The 24,551-nt window shown below is 41.2% G+C and overlaps 1 protein-coding gene across 1 annotated transcript in view; it reads left to right on the top strand.

The window, feature by feature from the left end:
• Positions 1-2,432: 2,432 nt before the first annotated feature.
• Positions 2,433-24,551, top strand: part of MAN2A1 (mannosidase alpha class 2A member 1) — a gene marked incomplete at both ends in the record, with an annotated part of 112,034 nt that continues 89,915 nt past the window's right edge. The window contains 3 exons of the mRNA XM_079548795.1: positions 2,433-2,567; positions 14,613-14,873; positions 22,182-22,326. Coding sequence (XP_079404921.1) covers positions 2,433-2,567; positions 14,613-14,873; positions 22,182-22,326 — 541 coding nt within the window. The remainder of the gene's footprint in view (positions 2,568-14,612; positions 14,874-22,181; positions 22,327-24,551) is intronic.

Here is a 24,551-nt window from a genome sequence, read left to right as displayed (position 1 = left end):
GGGGCAGAGGGACCTGTGGATCTGCACCCCAGAAAGGGATAAAGGGAAAAGGATAGAGAGATGGGCCTAAAACAAAGCAGTGGCAACGATCTGAGGAGAAACAAACTGATTTACTAAACAAGATATCAGAATGCAAGATAGCACACTATAATACAATACAGTACAATACAATTAGAATTGAAGGTAATAAATCAAATACAATGAGAGAGAGTGTCTGAAAGCTGAAGGCCTTACTCTAATGCCGAGGCGAGACATGTGGTTGGGATGGGCAGAAGGGAGGAGAGCCCAGTCCTGTGACTTTGCCAGGGATTTCCTCTCTTCTCTGAACACAAAGTCCTCTGGGGTATGCAGTTCTTCTGCTCTTCTGGGACAGGTACCCAGAACTGGAGCATTAACTCTTTAACTCCCAGTGCACTACGTGATGTTATGATGTAGAATACCAATAATCAAAAATCATAAAACCATGACGCTGACCCCCACTAACAAACTGACAAATGGAGAAAGAAGCCCTTCTATTTATGTTCTGTGTGCGTCTGCCACTAGAGGGGGAATAGAGCAAATGTGAGCAGGTAAGAGCCATGTGTTACATACAGTCCTTTGCTTAGCAAAATGCTAAGCGTTTCAAAACTCCCGTGTTTTATTCCAGACTCTGCAAGAGACCCACCAGCACTGTCCCTCTGTTAGACTGCTGTGCCCTCCCCGCTGTCTTTCACCCTGATCTGCCTCATCTCTAAACTTGCAGCTGTTCCTAGTCAGCGCTCCTTGCCATTTCTGCATAGCCCCCACTCTTTTGTCCATCCCCTGTCCTATCTCCACTGCACAGCTCCACCCTTCAGCCTTTTTTGTCTTCCCTGGCATTACACAAAACGGTCCTTCTGAACTGAAAGGCGGTCTGTGCGCAAAGCGGCGAACAGCTCCCTGCCCCCCCTCACCCCATGGCGCATTGCACCCCCACCTGTGCTGCAGGAGAACTGCGGGGTCTGCGCATCCAGAACCACCCAGCACTGTTGCACAGCTTTGGAGAGCTGATCTGGGTCTGCAGGGTCTGTGAGACACTGCAACATGTTCTCGATACGGAAAAAACTTAGTGAAAATTTGACTTTCTTGGATCCTTCAGAAGACTTAGTGTTATTGATCAGATCTTCTACAGTTTTAAAATCTTTAGTGGGATTTTTGTGGAAAAATAATAAAAAAAGAAACGCCAGTGGCTTTCAGACTTCAGATCATGGGGATATCAGAGCTGCTTGGCAAGAGCTCACACATGCATTGCTAGAGCTTTCAGCACTGGCGTGGTTCTCATTAACAGGCAGCGTGTCCCAACTAGTTCCCCAAAGCGTTATTCCGACAGAGACGCTGGGCACGGACGCCTTCAAATCTCACAAAATCACATCAGTCAAAATTAGGAACTAAACATGGCCGCGGTGGAGGACAGGCACCCTCAGCGCTGGGGCCCCCACCGCTGAGCCACGAGGTGCATCCGCTGAAGCTTGTTCGAATGTGGAAAAAATCGACTCAATCTGGAACTTGGGGCGATCCCATTCGTCTGCGTAACACTATACGGGAGGAACAGCGTCAGTACAGCGCGCAGCCCTCGTTCTGACAAGTCTCTGCCGAGCACCGGGCTGCCGTCGACAACGGCTTCGGACGAAAAACTCTCTTCCCCGGTCCTCTCCAGGCGGCGCCCCGGGGACGGCCCCCTGCTCCGGTCTTCCGCACCGCTGCCCTCTGCGGGTGGGGCGCGGACAGCGCGGGGCCGGTGCCCGCGCGGCGGAGGAACAGCAGCTCCGCCCCCGAGGCCGCCGCTCGCCCCCTGGGCCCCGGGGCGGCGCGGTCCGTTCCGACCCAACCGATCCGCGGGGCGGGGAGCGGGGGCGGTGCCGCTCCCGTGACCTGCTCCCGGCACCGCCCACCCGCACGGGGGCGGAGCGCGGCGCTCCGGCGGTGGCGGGGCCGGGTGCTGGCGGGCAGGGGTTCCTTTCGGCGCGGAGCGTGTGTGCGGCGGCGGCCCGCGGTGCTTCGGCGGCAGCAGCAGCGGCAGCAGCAGCACTCCGGCCGCGGGGCGGGGGAGGAGAGGCTAGACTCCGCTGCCGCTTGCCGGTGGCGAGGAGGAGCGGAGCGGCCGGAGGAGAAGGAGGAAAGGAAGCGGGGAGCAGCGGCGCTCGCTCGGCCCGCGGCGTGCCGCCGCCACTTCCCTGCCGGGTGCAGCCCGAACCTGATCCGCTGCCGGAAACTGCCGGCTCGCCTCCGGCCGCGGCGCGGGGCTCCGGGCGGTGCTCTGTGACTGGCGCGGGGGGCGACTTCTCGCACTTCTCCGAAGAGCGCTCGGGGCTGCCCCGCCGGAGGAGCGCCGTTGCCGCGGTGCCGCCGCCACCCGGCGCGGGGGCAGAACTTTCCCGCGGCTGCACCGTGCGGGGCGGCGGGAGCGCGGCGCGATGAAGCTGAGCCGGCAATTCACGGTTTTGGGCAGCGCGGTGTTCTGTGTGGTGATCTTCTCCCTCTATCTGATGCTGGACCGGGGGCACTTCGACCACCCCAAAAGCCCCCGCCGGGAGGGCACCTTCCCCAAGGTGAGCGCGGCGCCTTCGGGCCGCGGCGGGGCGAGGGCGAACGAGTGCCCTTCACACCGCGAGGGGAGAGGGCGGAGGGGACGGGGAAGCGAAGGGGGATGGACGCCCGTTTCCTGCCCTCGAGCCGCTACGCCGGGGGTAGCGGAGAAGCGCGGCTGCGCTCCTCGGCGGCTGCGGCGGCCGCGGCGGGGCGGGTGGGCCGGCGGGGCAGGACGCGCGGTGCCGCCTCTGGGCGGCGCTGCCGAGCGCGGAGCGGGCAGGGAGGGGCGGTGCTGCCTCCGGCGGCGGCGGGGCTGGGGGCGGCTGAGGGGGGCGCGGGCTCGTCGCGAGCCGAGCTCGCGGCCGAGGCGCTGGTACCGAAAGAGGAGGGCTGGAGGGTGAGCCTCAGCGGCGTTAACAGGTGGGCTGGGGGGAACGCCGAGTTCGCTGGGGCCGCCGTTGTCACTGAACGTTGGTTTGGAGCCGGAGGTGGCCCGCAGCCGGCCGCGCGATGTGGCTGTTGGACAGAGCGTGTCTCCGTGCCTGCATGTGTGGAAAGCTAAAAGCTGCGTAGTTGTAGCGTTAAAATAGGCTTCTCTATTTGCAACAGGAATTAAAGTATTTTGGAGAACACGCAGCATGCTGTGCAGGAGAACAGAACTGCTGTGTGTAAAGAGTTCTACGTTCTTGCAGTAGTAGACCAGAATTACAGGAAATTGGGAATTGAAGCTACCGTTCGTTTTGCTTTCTTGTATTTATTCTGCTTGGGAAATTAAACAACTGGAAGTGTCCTAGTACAGCAGTGAGGTATCAGGTGGAACTCAGAAGGCATGCCAAAAAAGTAACATTTTTCTGATGAAGTAACTAGCTTCTCTTATAGTGCAAAGATAATAGCTGACAACCATTTTATTTTTGGCCAAGTTAAAAGCCTCAACTTCAGTATAGGAAAGGACACAGTTCTGTTTCTTGGAGTTGCAGTTCAGAAGTCATCTACTGGCTGTTTTTGGAACTAGGAGAACAGGAGAGAAGTGGAGAAGACAGACCAGACTTGCAGCTGCATCTGCTTGTTCTGTAACTCCAGCAGGAAGATGATGTGTGTGGTACCTGTAAAAGCTTCTGTGACTGCTGTTTTGGTGATGCAGTCACTGCTGGTATTAGCACAGCATCTCATGTCTTTGTATCACTAGTTGAGTTTAATCCTGGTAAAGAATAGAATAGGAAAGCACATCTCTTTTTATGTCATGCTTTGATTTCAAAAACTGAAGTGAATGTGGGAGATCGACTGGATACGTTCAGTTTTCCATTGTCAGTATCTTGCAGCTGAAATTCCAACAATGTAACATTGGTCTTGTGGTGTAGAGTCTGGTAGAGGAAAACATTCTACTGTCTGTCCTCCTTCCCCTCTTTTGAGCCCTGATTACTTTTTTCTGCCTTTTCCAAACAGAAATCCCTTTGAAGCTGGTTGCTCTCACTGCAGAATTCTCTGCCAGCACTGTTTCACTCCTTCTTTTGGGTGAATAATTACCCTTTTCCTTCCTACTGCTTTATCCTTTGTGAAGGTTATATGTTATGCTGATGGAACTTTAAAAACTGGAATGCTTCTGAGCCCTATCATGCATCAGCTTAAAGTTGAAATGGAAGATGAAGAAGGGCAAGGGAAGCTACCAAAAATATTTGAGGAGAATATGCTGTTTTAGCTTACAGGAAGACTATGTCACTGTAGCGTTTCCAGAATGCTGTATTCTGTATGGTAAGTGAAACTACTCACAGATGTAAAAACTTCAAGCAGGTTTGCTTTGAACTTTTTTTTTTTTTTTTTGAATTTTGCTGCTTTGGCAGCAGCATATTGCATGTCTGTGGATACAGGAGGACATTTTTTTCATGATGACAGAGGTCAGTTTTTTTCTTACTGGTTAGAAAAAGGAATTGAATTTTTTTAATGACTTTTTTGGATAGCTTCACTTTATCTTTTTCTGATCTGATAATGTGTTAGTTTTTCAACTTTGTTTCAGCTTTCTTACAGCTCTGCCAGGAGACTTCACATGTCCTGAGGGTTACCCTTCCTGACGTGTGTTTTATGTAACCTCAGAGGACAGAAGTGGGTACCAGTAGAAGCATCCTCCTCTCTAAGCTTATAAGTGGGTCTATCTACACTTCAATTTCGACCAGAATTAGAGCTGGGATTTTTTTAGCTGGCAGTGCCTGTTATCTGCATTACTTAGAGAATGTGGTACCTAGTACCAGTGGTAAAATGCTGATAATTACTATTCAGATTTCATTTCCACAGTTTCTTCCAGATGCTGCTTATTGCATGGTCTCATGATAGTCTCCATCAGACTGAGGCTTGTGAACCTATCTTCTTTCAGCTGCGTCTGCTGTTGTGCTCAAGGATTGCTCTTCCTGAGCTTGATTTCTAGTTTGAGAGTTCAGGTAGTTGCTCAAGCATGCCAACAGAAATAATTGCCAAAATAATTTTGGGAGGAGCTCTCCCAAGAAGCATAAATATCCCTAGGCAGGTGCCTTTACATGTTCTCTAACTGAAGTGCTTGAAAATGCTTTTTGCTGCTGTGTGAAAGAGAATCTGTGTCTGACTCAGGAGGTGGTGATAATATCTTCTGTTCAGGGGCTGAATTTGCAAAAGCTGGCTTCAGTAGTCACTTTCAAAGTGAATGTTGTCCATGCACCATTGTAAAGTGGCATTACGGGAACTGTAATAGAATTTGAACTAATGAGATAATTTATAGCCTTGTCATCACTAATGGTTTATTTATCAGAAGATCTGCATGTTGCCGTAAATAGGAAGTCCCTGAGAATTTTGGGAAGATTAGGTACCTACAGTGAGAGATTAAGACTTGCCTCTCTTCTGATTCCAACATGTGACTTCATGGGTCTTGTCTGATTATTGTGAATGTATCATTCTTAACATGGCCGTATCACAAGCTCAGTCTTTCTCTCATAACTTGTTTGTAGCCACTGTAGGATCTCTTCTTGCTGTATTATACCATGGACTCTGGTATTCTTCCACAGGGGTTGTTTCCTTCCTCTCCCATGCTATTTTTCTTTATTTTCCCTCAGTATCGCTCTGATGTGGATCTCAAATTCCAGTACTGTTAGCATGACTGCTTCCCATTAATGCTCTGCTCTGGAAGAGCATTTGGCTTAAAATCTCCTTAGAGAGCTTATCAGCAGTTAATAATGACCTGCTCAAGACAGCTCAGGCATTGCTATGTACTTATTTTAACATTCTCATTTTAGTCAAGTGTTTTTACTATAATGGTTATGCTAGTTATATAAGTTCTAGAGAGTAACAGTAGAATTGCTGCTGCATACCTTTCCCATTCCTTCACTCCTTTAAGTAAACAAATAGAAGCTGCTGGGGGAAGTACCTCCTTTTGGTAAGGCTGTGTGAAAACATCTGTGGCTCTGTGAATGGAGAGGAAAATGCTCCAGCTATCAGTTCTTTGCGTTTAGAAAGCTAATGAAAGATCCTGAAAGTGAGAAGGACAAATTGTACAGCTGATTTGCATGCCTACTGCCCTGCCTTGAAATAGGATGCTTCCTGTCTCAAGACATACAAGGATGCTGTGTGTTCTAGCATCCTGTCTCAGGATAGGAATGATGTTTCTACATTGTGCAGAGCCAAGCTTGAGGTGGAGGAATAGCCTTAGACGCATTTTTGTATTATTATTGAATCAGTCCTCAGCTCTTACCACTGTGTAAATCACCTAGTGGAATTTACAAAGGAAAACAAAAAATAAAAGTCATGGTGTATATTGCTTCTGTCTGTAATAACAGAATTCTCTGAAATAGCTTGTGACTCTCTGGTGGAATGAGGTTTTGGAATGGTGCTTAGTTCTCTGCTATCTCTTGTGCACTGAGTGTCAGGGACAGGGGATTCTTGGGCGAGATTGATACAGCTAAATAATTTCAGTCAAATCAAGTCTGAAGTGGAACAGCTTCACTTGGAGATCCAGTGTTACTGTATGCAGATGAGTACCAAATATGAATAAGCACATATTAATTATTTTCTATTTTAGATTCAAATAGGAAAAATCATTAGCCTAACTGCTTATTTTCTCAACTAACTTTACCATGAGCTAGAGTAAATCCCTAAAAGCTGTTCATTTACAGAAGCTGGTGGAGTATTTTTTTTGATTCTGAATTTTGCTCGACTTAAGCATTAGAGAGCACGGTGCACTCTTAAGACAAAGAAATACATTAAAAATCCAGTGTTTCTTAAATTAAGTGGAAGATTTATTTGGGGGCAAGAATATTTTTGCTTCAGAAATATGTCCTTGATATAGTCTTCACTCTTGTGCCTGTGCAAGTCAAAGCAGCAACACAACAGAGCATCCTCTCTCACTACTTGGATGGTGATGCTCTGAGCTTGGAACAAAGCGTTTTTTTTTCTAACCACTTTCAGATAGCTTGCTTTTGGCTTTTATGGGACATGTCCCCACCGTGTGCACAGATGTTTCTGGAAATATGTTTTTGTAACTCATATCTGCCACAATTCTGGTTGATAACCAGAATAGGATGGAGTAATTCCTCCATTTTATCTTAAGTCTTTCCCTTAAACTTTATTAGAAGGAAAACACAAACATATTGCAACTTTGATCCTTAGTGTTTTGCTGCTTTTTCTTTCTTTTTTTTTTTTTTAAACAGTCATTTGCTGAATCAGATTCCTTCTGATAAACCCCTCCCAATCTCCCAGTGCTTTATTATTTCATTATTTGGGGGTTGGACTCGATGATCTCTGGAGGTCCCTTCCAACCCCTACAATTCTGTGATTCAAACTTGCTCCGATACTCTCATGTATGTGAAATGCTTTTATTGGCTCTATAGCTGCATTGTCTTGAACAGAGATGATGAAATACAGTTCTCTAAAAGCAGTTGGCTTGTTCTTTCATTTCCTATATCCTTCCAGCAAAGGATTAAGGCCTGGCTGTTGAGGTTACTACTAAAGCTTCTCTTCTGGCTTCCTGTTTTCAAAGCATCCATGTGATGCTTCATGTATTTTTCAGAAAAAATACAAGTAGTGATTACTGCACTGCGCAGTGTTATTTCATCTGTGCTTACCAGTTGCTTGAAGGTAATACCACTTGGCTAAAGTATAAATGATACAGTTTGGAGCAGTAGTAGGAGGAAATTGGGGCCAAATACATGGCAGAAACACTGGCATTTCCCTAAGGACTGAACAAAGGCATCTTGTGAGCTTTGCTCTGGAGTTACGGGTAGACTAGTAGTTCCTCTGCTGAAAGGCAGCCTGCCTTCAGTTAGCCTCAGTTTCCTTTAGGAGCACAGTGCATTGTCAGCTTGTGCTCCATGGTTGCCGTGCCCCTGTTCTGTGCTTTACATAGCTCAGCTCCCTTCAGCGTTAGCAAGTCTTTATGCCTTTTGCTTTTGAAATTGCAGAATCACAGAATGTGAAGGACTGAAAGGGACTTGATATGCCAGAAATACACATCTCAGCTGTAGTTTTGCTAGACATGTTGTAGTGAGGTAAGTGAAATCAGTGGCTTACCTAAACTACAAATACATACCTTTTGTTGCTTCATGTTCTTATCATGATCTCACAAAAATATTGCAGTGACCTCAGTTAGAATAGTTCTCTGAAGGCAGGAAATTTTGCCAGACCAGTCTGGTAGCCTTCTCTGATGGAATGACAGCGTTGGTGCACAAAGAAACTGAAGTCATCTTCCTGGACTTCTGCAAGGCCTTTGACAGGGTCAAGTGCCACATCTTTATCTCTGAACTGGAGAGATATGAATTCAGATTTGGTGAGTAAAGAATTGTTTGGAAGACTGCAGCCAGGAGGTCATGTTAAATGGCTCTGTGTCCAGGTGGAAGCTGGTGACAAGTGGTGTCTGCAGAGGGTCCTTCTCAGGACCAGTGCTCTTCAGCATCTTTACCTGTGACATAGACAGTGGGAATGAGTGCATCCTCAGAAACTTTGCTGATAACTCCAAGCAGAGTTGTGCAGTTGGTATGATGGAAAGAATGCTATCCAAAAAGACCTATACAGGCTTGAAAAGTGAGCCCACGTGACCCTAGTGAGGTTTAACAAGATCAAGTGCAAGCTGTTGCACTTGGGTGGTGGCAATCCCAGGTAAGAGTACAGATGGGGAGAAGAACTCATTGTGAGTGGCCCTGCGAGTACTTGGGGATCCGGTAGACAAGAAACTGACAAGAGCCATAAGTGTGTGCTTGCAGCCTGGAAGGCCATTAGTATCCTGGGCTGCATCAAAAGAGGGGTGGCCAGAGGGAGAAGGAGGTGATTGTCTCTTTCTTTTCTGCACTTGTCTGGAGTACTAGGCTTGAGCCTCAAAACAAGAAAGATATGGAGATGTTAGAGATGTCTAGATGAGGCCACAAAGATGATTCGAAGGCTTGAACACTTCTTTTATGAAGAAAAGTAGAGGGAGCTAGGCTTATTCCGCCTGGATATTGGGGCACCTCATTGTGGCCTTCTAGTACTCAAAGAAAGCTTTGAGAGACAGGCTTTTTACATGTTCTGATAATGATAAAACGTGAGGGGAATGGCTTTAAAGTGAAACAGGAAAGATTTAGGTTAGATGTTAGGAGGAAATTCTGTACTCAGAGGGAGATGGGGCATTGGCACAGGCTGCCCAGAAAAGCTGTGGATGCCCCACCCTCGAGGTGTTCAAGGCTGGACTGGATGGGGCCCTGGTGTAGCCTGATGTAGTGGTTGGCAACCCTGCCCATGGGAGCTTGGAACTGGAATGATCTTTAATGTTTCTTCCAACGTAAGCCATTGTGTGAGATCATTAAAAAGGTTATTTAGGTAATTTTCGCTAATAAAAATAAGTCTTCTGCTCAGTTTAATAAATGCTATAAAACCTTGACTTGTGCTTGTGACTGTTTGTTGTTTTTTTCCTTGTGTTCAGTCTTGCATGCCCACCACCCTGTGCTGCAGACCCTTTCCCTGACCCCCAGCTCCCCTCCCCTGGCACAGCTCCATGCCATTCCCTCAGCCCCTGTCGCGGAGCTCAGTGCTGCCCTCTGCTCCCTGTGAGGAGCTGCAGGTGCCACGTGGCCTCCGTTCAGTATCTGCTGTGGGTTGAACACAACCGGGGACTTCAGCCACTCCTCGCACACCTTGCCCTCCTTCTCCACCTTCATAGCCCTCCTTTGTATGCTCTGATGTTTTTATGCCCATGGATTGTGGCATCCAGACCCACACCCAGTGCTCCAGGTGAGGCTACACAGTGCAGAGTAGAGTGGGACAGCCTTTCCCTCACTGGCTGGCAGTGCTGGGCCTGATATTCCCAAGGGTTTGGCCCTCTGGGCTGTGGTGGCACACTGCTGGCTGTGGTTCAGCTTGCTTGTTGATCCTTCTTTGCGCACAGTGTTTCACTGTGTTACTGGACTTTCCTCCTTGTGCTGGGTAACGGTGTGCTCCTTTCTGGAGAGAGTCCTTACTGCAGTATCAAATGCAAATAGACTGGGACAAGCAGGAGACGGTGAGAAGGCAGACTGTTCTGGAAAGTTTGGGTCTTGAAAAGATTAGAAACAAAGAAATGTCACTCCTTCATACGATGGTAGGAGCAGGTTGTTCAATGCAGCTAATGCATGTTGATTTTTTGATTTTTATTTTTTCCCCCCAAATGGGTGGAGGATTAATCTGGGTTATCTTCACTTTGGACTGAAATGAAATCCAACCCTGTGTAACTCTGGGGATGCTGAAGAGATGAGATGTTCGGGTGGAGCCATTCTACCAGAGCAGCTTTACCTAGCTTCAGTACTGCTGGGTTTGTTGGTACCTTCTCTGTATAGAATCACAGAATATCCTGAGTTCATGCAGTAGTATTTATCATCACTGTGAAGTGAGAGCTATGTTGCCTTTCTTACATTTAAGTAAAGTTTTTATTTGTATAGCCCTTCAATATTTGAAAGTAGTAAAAATGTCTTTCTTTCATTTCTCTCCAATGCTACTAAAAAGTAGTTGACTGGCTTTATAAGTCAAGTGATTCACGTAATTTCACACTGCATTTCCTTATGTAAAATAAGTACATAGATCCATAGAGAGGTGTTTAGTTGTCTCCGTTTAGACTGAGCAATAGTTATCCAGAAACCATATCTCCCATTTTCTGTATGGTTGAGTGTAACTCAGAGTCTTGGAAAAGAACTGCTTCTGTTCTAGGAGGAACTAGTGCTGTAAACTCTGGGCAAAATCTGCTGAGGCTTATGAATTATACAGCAATCCATGTTTTGCTGTCAAGTATTTATGAAGCCATTTAGACTACAGCATTTCAGGTACAAGTGAGTAAGATAAAATTAATGCATCTCTGCTTAGGTATTAAAATAAAATAAAACTACCCTCCATTTCCAGTATGTGGAAAACTTTCTAACTTAATTTAGAAAAATACACTAGGAGTATGATGTTAGTGATCAGTAGAGATCCTATGTGTTTTATCTTCTGTTTTATCTTTTAATTAGACTTATCTGTGCTCTTGTAACATGTTGCTAAGCTGTTTTACTAGTAAATTGATACCAATCAACTGGCAACTAGCAAATGGAGCAGTGTAAGTCAGCTACCTTTCTTGATTAGTGTTGAAGCTAAATTCCATTTGTGTTGTTTTCATTATCTTGAAGGCTTATTGTGTTTTTCTTGTTTATCTCAAATTCTACAGTAATTTCATTATCAAATACTACATTTTAAACTTTGTCTACTCCTACCCACTAAAAATGAGTAAGAAGAAGTAAGAAGAATAGGTGAATGTAGACTGGAGGGGAAAAAAAAAAAAAAAAGCTTTTGGTAAGGGTTCTGTATGAAATTATGAACAAGAGAATGGATTCTTGACACTCTATTTTTATATTAAATGAAATATGGGATCCAATTTTAGTTTGTGATACTGCTGTTTCTTAAAGTTAAATCCAGTAACTGATATATTGTATAATGAAAATTGAAAATATCTTCAAAATCTACAAAGACTTGGTTACCTGTCAGTTTTAAATTGGATATTTCATGAGGCTATAGTTAAATATTCTTTACTACAGCGTATTATTTGATTTTTTCTCTTCAAGCTGAATTATTTCAAATGTCCTGTTTGAAATGTTCGTAAGAGAGACATGACACATCTCATAATCTTTGGAAAAGAAAGCAGATAGCTTTAATTAATGTCTGTTGTTTGTTTCCACCATGGGAGGTTAGGTAAAGATTTCTATCCCTGAAGATGAAATAATTACGTGCTTAATATTCTCATAAAAATCACTGCTCTTCAGTGTTCTAGGTAGACTTGAACTCTCCACCTTAAAAATAAATTATTGATGGAAATTTATTATAATATATAAAATTATTACTTGAAGATGGATGGGAAAAAAGCTACTATTTCTTTGGATACAAGAAGCAGGGAACTTGGTTTTAAAATATTTTTGCCATATAATACACTGTAAAATGCTTGAACATACAGATATTTTAGGGTTGAAAGTACAGAAATTTAAGCAAAACGTCTATCTTATAAGATATATAACGTGATCTCTGACTCTGGAAGCTTGTGCCAGAAGCTGGCAGTATATGCCAATGGAAGGATGAGTCTAAACAAGCATTCAGTGTTATTTTTTAAAAAGTTCTGTCTGCTGTTGACTGATCAGAAAGTACTCAGCTAGATGACATGAGGCAGATTAGCGGTGTAATCGGTGACAGTTGGATAGTTGGTGGGCTGTTGGTAATCACGGTAAGGCTCTTGACTTGTAGGCATAGGTAAAGTATTTCTAGAACATACAGGAGTGAGAAGATAAGTTTTAAACAGTTGTATGTTTTTACAGTCGCAGAAGAAGAAAGTATAGCAGTGAGATAGGTGTGAGTAACATTTTCACCGCTTAATCATTTGATAATTTTGAGCTATAATCATACACAACGAAACAGGTAATAGCTACAGTAGATGATGGCTATATTTTAGCTTTTTAAGAATCTAAACACCAAAGGCTATGTTGGGCAGCCTTTATAGTCTGAATGGGTATTATTTTATACTGTTCTTTCAGAGTGGCATAACAGGATGTTATCTAAATGTAGAAACTTTTCCATGTGTTTTTTTTTTTTTTCTCTTGAATAAATCAGAAAGGGAAAATACTGATTTTATAAAATGCGTACCTACAATATTTAGTATTTGTGAAAGACTCGTTGTTTTTTCTGAACCACTAGGGGGCATGAGACGACACTTTTTTTTTCCTTTCTTTCTTGCGTCCTGTCATCTGCATATTGAGCTCTTGTTCTTTATTTTATTTTGTAAGTTTCTAGTATTTGACTTCAGTCTGTCTTTAGATTCTAGGGTCTTTGCCCTACATCTCAGTTAACATAATATGGATCTATTGTCAAGAAGCATTTTTGTCTTTTGAGAAGCAATAAGGTTTTACATGTGTTATTTTAAAAACTGTTACTGTTTTCAGGATGCATAAAACTAAGAACAGAATGAAACACTGAATCAGCATTTTTTGCACAGCTTGGAAAATGAGGGGACAAAGTTACCAGCTGTAAAATTTAAAAATGACTAAAACTTGTCTTGTGCATACTTACAAAGAACTGCTGCGGAGATAAAATTACAGAAGTGACTAGTAGAGCTCAAGAGGATGACTAGTATCTTGTTCTAGGGGATGCATTTTCCTACAGACTTCCGAAACTCAGCAGAATTTAAAATACAGTGCTCTTCTCAATTTTAAAAGAAGGCTTAATCCCTTGCAAACTAAGTTAACTAAGTTAAACTAAGTTAAGAAGTTGGAATTAGTTGACTTTTGAACAAGGCAATTTGTACATTAAGCAGAAAATGGAAGGCTCTAAAGTGAATGATTGTCATGGGGGGAAAATGTCTAATACACTGAAGCTATTGCTGATGCTATTCTATTCTACTTCCTACTTTCCATAGGAAAGTGTTTAACTTGTCATTAAAAGCATAGATCACAGAAGGATTGTCTACTGCATGACTGTTATTTGTATTTTGTGTAATGGGTGAAACATGAACACTTGAATCGGCAGATTTTGTTGCAGTTTCAATGTCTTGATGAAACAGTGTCAGACACTGTATATTTTGGGGTCTGTCCTCAACTTTAAAAATAGAAAAAAAACCACTCAATTCAGTTTTATCTTCTGTTATTGTTAAGTTGAAATCTTTCTGAGGAAGGAAAGAAACTTTTTTTAAGATTAAATAACCTTAAAAACGTGTTAGGTGGCATGGCATCTTGTGGCTGTGGAAAAGCTAACACATTCATTGTTTGGAAAAAGAAAAAAAAGCATACCCAAAGTGATTTGGAATGGGTGGCTAGTACATCAAAGAGCAGTACCATTCCTTCCTCTTTTGTGCTGTCTCCAACAGTATGCTAATTAAATGCCATAATTTGCTTTGTGCTGTAGGTCTGCACCTGTCCTTCCAGGTTACTTTTGAGCTCTCTTGACTTTTTTCAGTGCGTTGATGTTATCCTCTATCCTTCCGTTGGTGGTGCTCACTAGAATCATCTATGGAATCCTGTTCTCCAGCAACTGAATATGGTATTCTAAGTGCAGATGCCATTGGCTTGAACTGTCTTTTACAGAACAGTATTGATTGTCTGATTATACTGATTATTAGAATATTCAGCAGTTAAGGAGATCTTTTTTTGTGCTTCTGTTAATTTCTCTCCACATTTCACTGAAAATAAAAAATATTTATTGAAACATTTCAGTTGTAGAGGGAAAAACATAAAATGTATTTATGTCTTGTTAATTCCATCATGCAATGACTGTAAAAAAAATGGCTTTCCCTTCGGTGTTCTGATGTAGTGGCAAATGAATTTTATTTTTTTTTTTTTAACATCTTTGATAGACTTGAAAAATTTGATTTTTGCATATCTGGTACTTGAAACAACATGACTTCTCAGGAATATTTTCACATCTCTTTTGCTATTTTTTCATGTTCTGAGTGTACTTTTCTTGTGTTGGTTTGATTTCTGCTTTATTTTGTCTTTATATAAAATACAGAATATTTTTGTGATAATGTTATTACTGTGAAATTGACAAGAAAAATATCAAGAGTAGTCTGAGAATTAATTAAATTTGCATTCTTCTTTATACAGGGCCAGCTTTCAATATTGCAAGAAAAAATAGATCATCTTGAACGCCTTTTGGCGGAAAATAATGAGATTATTTCAAACATACGAGATTCTGTGATCAATCTGAGTGAATCAGTAAAAGATGGTCAAAAAAATCCAGTGGCTATCAACTTCAGTCAAGGATCCCAGTCGGAGCTCTTTCCTTCCACTCCCACTCTGCTTTCAGTTGATTCCGAGGATTGTTTGTTTGCTTTGAAAAGCGGAAGTCATAGTTCAGATGTGCAGGTAAGCAGAATGTCTTTCTTCTCCTAGCTGCCATTACCTCTTATAATTCTGAAAACATCTATGTACTGATAAAAGCCTGCAACTTAGCCTCTTACCTAAGATGTAATAGAACTGTTCAACTGACTGTTGATGTGTTTAACAGAAAATGTTATGAACCTTCCCTTCTACCTTCTCTAAACTGTCTAGAAACAAAATATGATTATGATGACCCAGCATGTCAGAGTGCTTTAAAGTTCTTAAAAGCAAACGATCCAGAATCAATCACTGGTTTTTGTTGTGCAGTATCCTCAGAAGTTCTTAGAGGCTCTCAGATTCATTCCTATTTCCTGAAAATCTTGTAAAGCTGATGTAGAATAATCTGGGAATATTAATCTGTATTTAAACAGGTTTTACGTTTTAGTTATATATGTGTAGATGGATCTTGAAAAGAAGACGAAGCTTGATTAACAGTTGATCATTTGTAACAATTTCCAGTATTGTGCTCTATTTTGAATATTACTTGTATGTTTTGGTATTCTTGGGCATCTCCAGTTTGTACAGACACTTTCCTTGGAAAGGAGAAACATATCCCCTGCCGACTGGCATGAACTGGTCAGGATGGAGTTTCTAAAAGGCAAATTTTTCAAGCTGAGTTTATTTCACTTTCTGATGCTGCCTGTGAGTTCATTGACTCTTATGTATTCAGTTTTAATGCAGTGTTTCAGGAGTGCTAAGAATACTGTGTGAAGTTTGTGATCTGTACGGTTTTTGAGATTCTTGTGGGAGTGCTATAAATATTCATAGTACTCTAACACAAAGATTAAATTTTGAATTCCAGCTTTCTCTCATTCTACAAGTGAAAGTGTTTCTATTGTAGGCAAAAGACAGTGGATTTACGATGAATAAGTTTACACATCTGAACAATTGTAACCTCTGATTTATCATTTATAACACCTCTCAGCTCTTCAGGGATAGGCATTTCCTTAATATGTCTCTCACAGAGATAAGATTTTTAAGGGTAGTGATATGTAACTTTTTGTGTTTGTATTGCATGTTAAGACTTAGGCATTAGCCTTAACTTGTTTTCAAGACAGTGGATTGTTAACAGGTTATTCCTCACACAGTCCTTTTTCATATTAAATTTTTCTAGGTGCATTAGAAATAAGTTAAAGTGAATATGAATGTTGTGAATTTTGAGGCAAAATGTTTTGGCTTAAACTAAATGACCTGTTAACTTATGGTTAGAAAGTGAGTGTTTTGTAGCAGAGAGTTTGTTCTATCAAATAGTATTGCTGTGCTCTTTGTATCTGTTGTAGCTTCCGTGGAAATAAACAGGAGAGTTACTTCTGGAGCTACTTACGTGATTTGGTTTATGATGGTTTTACTCACTTCTAAGTCTATAATACATGTGTGTATAAGTAGCAGGAAATGTTCTCCATGCTGTTCCTGGATTCTTTCTTACACAGGTGGAGAATTCAGTGTATCGTTACCTTATAGTCATGGGGTTATCAGCAATCTATTATTAAGTAATTTTAATACTGCTTTATATACAATTTTTCGTTGTGCTAGTCTGATGTGCATTTCAGTTATAGAATCCAAAATCCTGGTGTTAGCACCAATTAATCTGAGTTAACTAATGTAAGTTACTGTTTTTAAATGGCTGTACCGTTTAATGACTCACCTAAGATGATATACTCTGCAACCTCAGTTTATTTATTTTCATCTAGATTTTTACAGAGTAAGAAATTCTGAGCAGATTATTGAAGAACATTTTTTTTTTTAATTTTCAATTTTTAAACAGCTTATGAGTGTTAATTATCTGCTGTTCATAAATATTAACTTAAAACTGTAGATTGGACCTTTATTCTTCTGTGTTTGTCTTTAAAGAGAATATATGGCAAAGAAATGAGAGAATAGAAAGAAACGAGAGAACATAGGTGAAATTTAATGTTGGGATAATAATTGCTATAGAGAATGAACGCAGAAGATGCTTCACTGAATAAATTATGGGAATCCATTATAGTTATCCGTAATGGAGAGGCCATTAGGAGAACAGATTCAAATTTGGATTAAAAACCTCTAGTATTTCAATGAGAAATATTACAAGGTTTTGTTATTCCAAGAGGTTTATTTTCTTTGTGTAAACTGGAGGAAACAGTGTACTAATAACACGAGAACCAAAAAGTTCTTGGATAGTATTGGTGAAGAATGATTTTAATGGGAAAATTGTGAAACAAGAAATGATGCACTTAATTACTTGCAACACCCTTACTACTTTGTGGTGTAATAGAGCTGGCTGCTGAAAATAACATTCACCTGAGAACTTAACTTATTCTGAGGTATGTCCTCTTTGTCCCCTTCAACCATTGAACCATCTAATATTGTGCATAGTAATGTTGCTCTGTTTAAAACTGAGCATGAGGGTTTTTTGGTTTTTTTTTGTTTGTTTGTTTTTTTTAAAGGGAAAAGTGGCCTGAATAGGCATGAACTGTGTTTTTATTTCTTTAGTTTGCATATCTACAACTTCTCTGGGTAATATGTTTCAGTGCCTTACCATCCTGTAACTAAAGAATTTGTATGTAACATCTAGCATAACTTCTATCCTTTGTAGTTGAAAGCCACTGCTCTTGCCTTGTCACTGTCAGACAGTGTAAAATTTGGTCTGCCTCCTGTTAGAAGCTCCCTTCAAGTACTGGAAGGAAGTAGTGAAGTCTCTCTGGAGCCTTCTCTTCTGCAGGCTGAACAAGCCCAGCTTCCTCCGACTCTCTTTGCAGGGGAAATGTTTCAGCCCACTGATCATCTTCATGGCCCTCGTCTGGACCATGAAGTTCAGGCTCTTGATTCTTTCCCTTGACCATATTCCTTAAGATCATGAACTCAATCAGGGCATTTTTGCTTGACTTCTCGTTTGTTGAGCTCTTAAGCTTAGAATAGGTGATTCTTGAATATTAACCAGTGTTTTTGGATCCTTTTTCTCTTCAGGGCATTATCTGTTGAGCAAAGAGACTGAGGTCAGCTCTTTTGTAGTCAGGTCTTATGTTCTTTTTTTTTACATTTCTCATGACATTGAACTCTCACATCTCCACGGCTGTGTTTGACCATCCCCCAAAAGCCCCTCCTTGTTTGCATGGGTGAGATTGAGCAGAGTACCTCTCATTACAGATTGTGATGGAGGCACTCCAGGAACTTCCTGTTTGTTTCTGCCTTGCTGTGTTGGTAATTGGCACGGGTGAGCTGCCCCTGGTTCTTGCAAACCAGGCCTGCAAACTTGATGGTGCTTTCATCTCTCTGCAGATGGCCCTATCTGCTGATCTCCTTGTCAGGTAGCCTATGCCAGTCACCCACTGCAATGCCATCCAAACTATCTTTTCTATCCTTATGGACAATCTCTCAGTTGGCTCCTTTGTCAGTATGTAGACAGAACTCCATGCACTTGAGCTTTCTCACGTAATGAGTAATTCCCCTTCTTTGTCTTTCTGGTCTGTCTTTCCTCAGGAGCTTGTATTCCTTCATTTTGGAGCCATCTTGCTTTGTCTCACCGTAGGCCCTTTGCTTGTTAACCTTGTCAGTTATTTCCTTCCTCACAGATCTGCTGACAACTCTCTCTCTTACCCAGCATTCCTATCAGAAAGCTCTCCCTACCATGGGAGCCATTCTGCAGGCAAAGATCACTTTGTCCTGCAACAGGGTGTAGTAGTTAGGGGGCTGAGCAAACTTAGAGCTCTGTAACAGCCTGCATCTGGACCCCTTGCAGGAAGCAGACCTCTCTAGATAGCACCCCAGGTCCTTGAGACAGTTATTTCAGAGAAACTCCAACATCTGTTCCTGAGTTGCAGTTCCCAGATCTTGAACCATGTGAGCATAGTGTCAAATCCCTTTTTATCTAATCTGTATATGTTAATATATGTTATTATTATATGTTGAGTGTATTGTGGACTGTACGAATCCTGCAGAACGCAGAAACCTTTATGTGAAATTCAGGCATTGCACATGAGAAAGACTCCATAGGAATGTGTGTGCCTCCATGAGTTATTGCTTTTTAAATAAATATATTTTTATGCTTGATACTTCAAAAGTATTTTTCAGTCTTAAGGTGTATTATCAGTAACCAGCAAATTTGCAGAGTATGCACTTCATTTTCTATGAAGGATGCATTTCATAGAAGAATCATAGTTCTTGAAAATCAAATCCTAGAAAAGCAAGGAAATGTTTTTAGCCTAATATCCATATAAACCTTCCTTGTTCTCCTTGAACTGGCAAAACAAAATGTGCGTGCTACTATTGCACCTGTATTTTCTGTTAAACAGTGTTGTTCAAAGGTGGAAGTAATTCTGGCACAGCTGTGATGGGAGGTCATCTCATGCAACTCAGATGTTTAGTCAAAGCCCAGCTGATGCCCTGCTAGTTCTAGGTTTATGATGGCTTATATTCCAAATTGTGTTTATGTGCATGCACAATCTTTGTCCTGAAAACAGTTTGTACGGTATGTATTTAAATTGTATTTTTCCTGAATGTATGCCTTTCTCTTAGATTGTTCTCTCAGGCAGAGGTAAAATTCAGTGGCTTTTTTTTTTTTTTTCTGAAAGCACATGAAAACTGACAATTCCAAATGCTGTGTTTTTTGCTGTTAATTTTTCTTCTTAGCTCAGTCACAAAAAGCAGTTGTTTTAACGTGAGTTGTTGGAACAGGTGTAGAAGTCTACTAAAAGAATAAAACTCCTTCTTGACTGCTGTTTTCAATTTTGTCTATTTCTTGGTGAGTAAATTTCACACAGCTGACATTTGTTTTGGGCCCAACTAAGCCTCTGGCTTGATTTGTATGTAAACCAAAAATTAGTTAAAAATTGCTTTTTTTCCTCTTTTTAATTCTTGACTGACTTGAGTATATTAGAATATAACTTCTAAAATGCATGTGTTTGCCAGATACTGAATAAAATGAAAGGGGAAAGAAGTTTGGGTGTTGGATCAGTTATGTGCTTCAACTGTGCAAATAAACAGATAAGAAATAGATGAATCTAATCTATGTTTTGAGAATGCTGAATACAGATTTCTAAAAAGCCTATGTTCTGAAAACCAAAGGCAAAAACAAAAAACGTAGTTTGATGGAAGCTGAAGCAGCAATTTTGGAATTTAAAGGAACTGGCTGAAGGTTGGCTTGGGGTAGCTAATCACTATTTTCAACACTGGCATATAGAAGAAACTGCTTAATAACAGAGCTGCTGTGTTAACTATCAAGGTTTTGACTTTCTTATAGTTACTGCTTTATTGTTGTCTTATGGTGTAGTCAGGTAAAAATATCCGGTGTAATGAGGATTTTTTTGGCAGTTTATACATACTTGTGGTTCAAATCCCCAATCTCTAAAGCTTTTAGAAACTGGAAATTCTTTCATTGTGATTCATCTTGGAATAACTCTTACTTTTAGCTGCTGTAAGTGCAGCATTATGATGTGTGATTGAGCAGTATGTTTACATTGGCAATCACAAACACTGTATTATGTAGGAAAAAACAGCTTCCAGTGAAAGGCCTGAGATGACTTCATGCAGGATCTTGTGTTTCTAGGTGGATACTAAATCAAAATGCCTTACTGTGTTGGAACTTTACCTGAGTAACTTTACCTTACTCTTGTTAGGATAACATTTTTACCTGTATTATCTTTCTCTGGCATTACAAAGGTCTGATGCTACTGCACATATTTCTAGTTCTCATTGAATCCCACATTTCCATTTCTTTTATCCCAAAATAGTTTCTGCTTTACTAACTTCCTCATGTCTTCCACTTACTCTTCATCCATCCTCCTGCCAGCTGAAATGCTTTTCCTCTCAATCCTTCGCTTCCACCTTCTTTAAAGAGATCTGCTCTGCTTGAAGGAAACTTCTGTTTGTCTTCTGTATTTGTAAACCCTGCATCAGGGCCAGGTATGAGCATATCCTGTCATCAAGGCAGGAAATTTTTTGTATGAACGTTTTTGCACAACACCTTCAAGTACCAAGGCCACATTAAAAATATGCTAGAATAATTGCAGTCTTAATGATCTTAGAATCATAGAATCCTTAAGAGTTGGAAGGTACCTCTGAAGGCCATGTAGTCCAATTCCCTTTCAATGATCAGGGACACCACAGCTAGATCAGGTTGCCCAGGGCTATATCCAGCCTCACCTTGAAAGTCTCCAGGGATGGGGCACCAACCACATCAATGGGCGACCTGTTCCGGTGCCACACCATCTTCACTGAATTTTTCCTTCTAAATCTGCCTTCTTTGAGCTTGAAACCATTTCCTGTTCTGACACCACAGACCCTGCTAAAGACTCTGTCCCCTTCTTTCTTGTAGCTCCCCTCTAGATACTGAAAGGTCACTATCAGGTCACCTTGGAGCCTTTTCTTCTCCAGGCTGACCAGCCCCAGCTCTCTCAGTCTGTCCTCGTAGGAGAGATGTTCCATTCTGTGGATCATTTTTGTGGTCTTTCTCTGGACGCACTCCAACAGGTCTATATCTTCCTTTACACAGTTTCGCAGTTTTGTTCTGAGATTGAAGTTCTTCCTTGAATAGGAAAATGTAATTTTTATCTTCCATGCTGGTTCATTTCTCATCTTCTCGCACAATTGTAAATATCATGAAATCTGTATGCTGAGGAAAACCACGACAGAAAAAAACCACAACTTTTTATGCACTTATAATTTCTGTCAACACTGTCGTAGCATAATTTAAAATAGGTGTCTTGTTCTTTTTGGGATGGTATAAGATGGCAACTTGAAGTTCTATATTGTTCATGTTTTGAGCCTAATATTATGCAATTCAAATTAACATATCCATAGTTTGCTCCGCTATACCTGCTGTGAAATTAAACTGAAATTGTTAGAATCCTTACCTTCTGAAAGTATTTTTTTTGTCTTGAGTTATCACCTAAGTGTACAGGTCTGGAAAGAACTTCATGGAATGAAACCTGTTGTTACAGATACATTGTGAATTGCTTTCAAGTTGAGGAAGACTTTAAGCTAGCTAGTTTTGCAGGGTTTTTTTTGTTTGTTTGCATACTTATTGTGAAAATGCATCTAATTCTATTTAGATTTTAAAGATGAATTTAAAAGGTAGTTTTTGTTTGATTTTGGGGGGGAAAAATGTTAAATGATATCTTTATCTAAAACTGCTTACATAATTCAAAAATACGAAGCAAATTTTGGATGTGTGTAAGGAGCTTCATCTTATAATTAATCTCTCCCTTTGTAATAAACAGGCTGACCCAATATTACTGCTGGTTTTTAAAGAAGACAGCTTCGGTTTAATAGAATTTTTTTTTAATGAATTTCTGTTTTATATTTATCCCTTTTTAGATGTTGGATGTCTATGACATTCTTCCTTTCGATAATCCAGATGGTGGAGTTTGGAAACAAGGATTTGATATTACCTACAATGAAAATGAATGGGACAGTGAACCACTTCAAGTTTTTGTTGTGCCTCACTCGCATAATGACCCAGGTAGTACTTTCTGTTTCGGCACGTAGGGGCTTTTGAATTAAGTAAGATGCATACTATCATTTCTGTTATAATCTGAGTGTTTTTGAGGCACGCTACATTATTACTTGACTGTTCAGCAAAACAGTCAAACAGAAATATAATATTAATGCTGTTGACTTCAAGGGACAGCTTGTTACAAGAGACGTTATTTGCGTACATTAACTGGGGTTAGAACTTGAGTGCTGTTATTAGAAGGTAATGGTGATTTTCTGTGTTTATGTTGCTGATAAACACAGTTTATTCATTGGTGCATCAAATATCATTTTTATTTTGATTTCTTAGTGTAACTTGGATATTAAATCCTCAGCCACTGCTAAAGATGGAAGATGTTGCACAGTCAAAAACCTCAAACTTGCCATTAAAACTTCCCCTATTCAACTGTCTCTGTTCCTTAGCCTAGGAAAACTATACTGGGATAATATGAAGTCTGAATTTAAAGTAAAATCTGACTGAAGTAAGACAGGTAATTTGAATGTAAGTGACTTTGAATACACTAGATGCTCAGGAATAAAGCAAAATGAAAGCTATAATCTGGAGAGACTGTTATCCAGTTATAATAGCTAAAATAGTGTACTGTAAAGTTACTCAGAGGAAGTCACAATACAAACTCTGATCCATGTTTTAGTTGAACTGTCTTTAAAGCTGTGTCAGTGTGTTTCCTCTCTAGTTGTGCTCCTGAAAACTTTTCCAGCAGAAGCTACACTGTGCAGTTGTCTAATGAATGTGAAGTTGTGCTATAAGAATGTGCAGAGCTTTCTAAGTCTCTCAATCCTTTATAAAATGGGCTGTGGAATTTACCTTTCTCCCTTCTTTCTAATGATGCTAATAACATCATATTCTAACTGGAGGCAGTACATTGGGATCCCATTAGACGTTAGTTGCTGAGTGTCACCTCTATCCTCAGATGATTTTAGCTAGATTGAAAAATAACCTCTGCACAAGGAGCTTGATGGTTGGGGGTTACAGGTAAAAGCTTAAAAGGGCTTTGCTTAAAACTTCTTAGGTGTCCATTTACATCATGAGGTTTGATAAAGGCTCAGTTATACTAATTTCTCTTCAAGTGCAGTATATGACAGTGAAGGCTAAGAGCCTGCATTTTGAGTCAGTGTTTTGCTTGACCCTTTTCCATGGGTCAGGAGAAGAATCTTTTTTCACTGAAAATTATCTTCCAGATCACTTGTTCTGATGGACTTTTCCAGACTTAAGCAGGAGATAGGTGCTTTCCTGTTCTAATGCTAAGTATGCTGTTTTATAACTGCCTAACTAGATATAAATGCTAAAATGCTAGATTCTTTCCTTTTCCTATTTTGAAGTACACTGCTCTGTGTACTCTCCATACGAGTTCCATAACAGAGCAGTTTTTGACAAGGTCAGGGTTATGCCTTGTGTAAATTTTTTTAGAACATAACCCTTGGTTCTTTTTCTGCAGGTTTTAGTAATCTCGTTGTCTTTATTTTTATTGTTTTAACCTGTTGTCTAGACACTCCATCTGTAACAGTGTTCTATGTAAGATCAGGTTGGTATGATTTCATTCTACTACCTGGCCTGTTCAACCAATGCTTCATTCAGAAGCATTCAGTTCATTCAGAACTGAACAGTTTATTTTGTTATTCTGGAAGGTCTCTTTGGACCTAACCTTCAACTTTCTGACCTTCATTCTTTTCCTTAATCTTTATATCTACTGATAATAGAGTTATGGAAAGGCTTGGGTTAGAAAAAGCCTTAAAGATCATCTAGTTCCAGCTCCCCTGCTGTGGAAAGGCTTGGAATACTCCAGATGGAGCATCGTTAGGGCAGAAAAGGTGCAGCCCAGGATCCTGTTGGCCTTTTGGGCTTCAAGTGTTTGCTGGTGATTCGTGTCCTTTTGGCTACCAGGACCTGCAAGTCCTTCTCTGTAGGTCTGTTATCAGTGAGTTCTTCTCCCAGTCTGTACACATATCTGGGATTACCATAACTCAAGCACAACTGCTTGCACTTGGCTTTGCTGAACCTTACGAGGTCCTCGTGGGCCACTGCTCAGGCTTGTCCAGATACCTTTGGATGACTTCCCTTCTTTCTGTTATATCAGCTGCACTACTTGGCAGACCACTGTCTGTGTCATTAATGCTAAAGATGTTAAGGAGTTAGCTGTCCCAGTACCCTTGAGGAACGGTTATCACTGGCCTCCACTTGGACTTGCAGCTGTT

Source organism: Tetrao urogallus (assembly GCF_951394365.1).
Source record: "Tetrao urogallus genome assembly, chromosome: Z".
Lineage (NCBI taxonomy): Eukaryota > Metazoa > Chordata > Aves > Galliformes > Phasianidae > Tetrao > Tetrao urogallus.
Note: the sequence above shows the minus strand (reverse complement) of the source record. Positions and strands in the feature narration are given on the sequence as shown.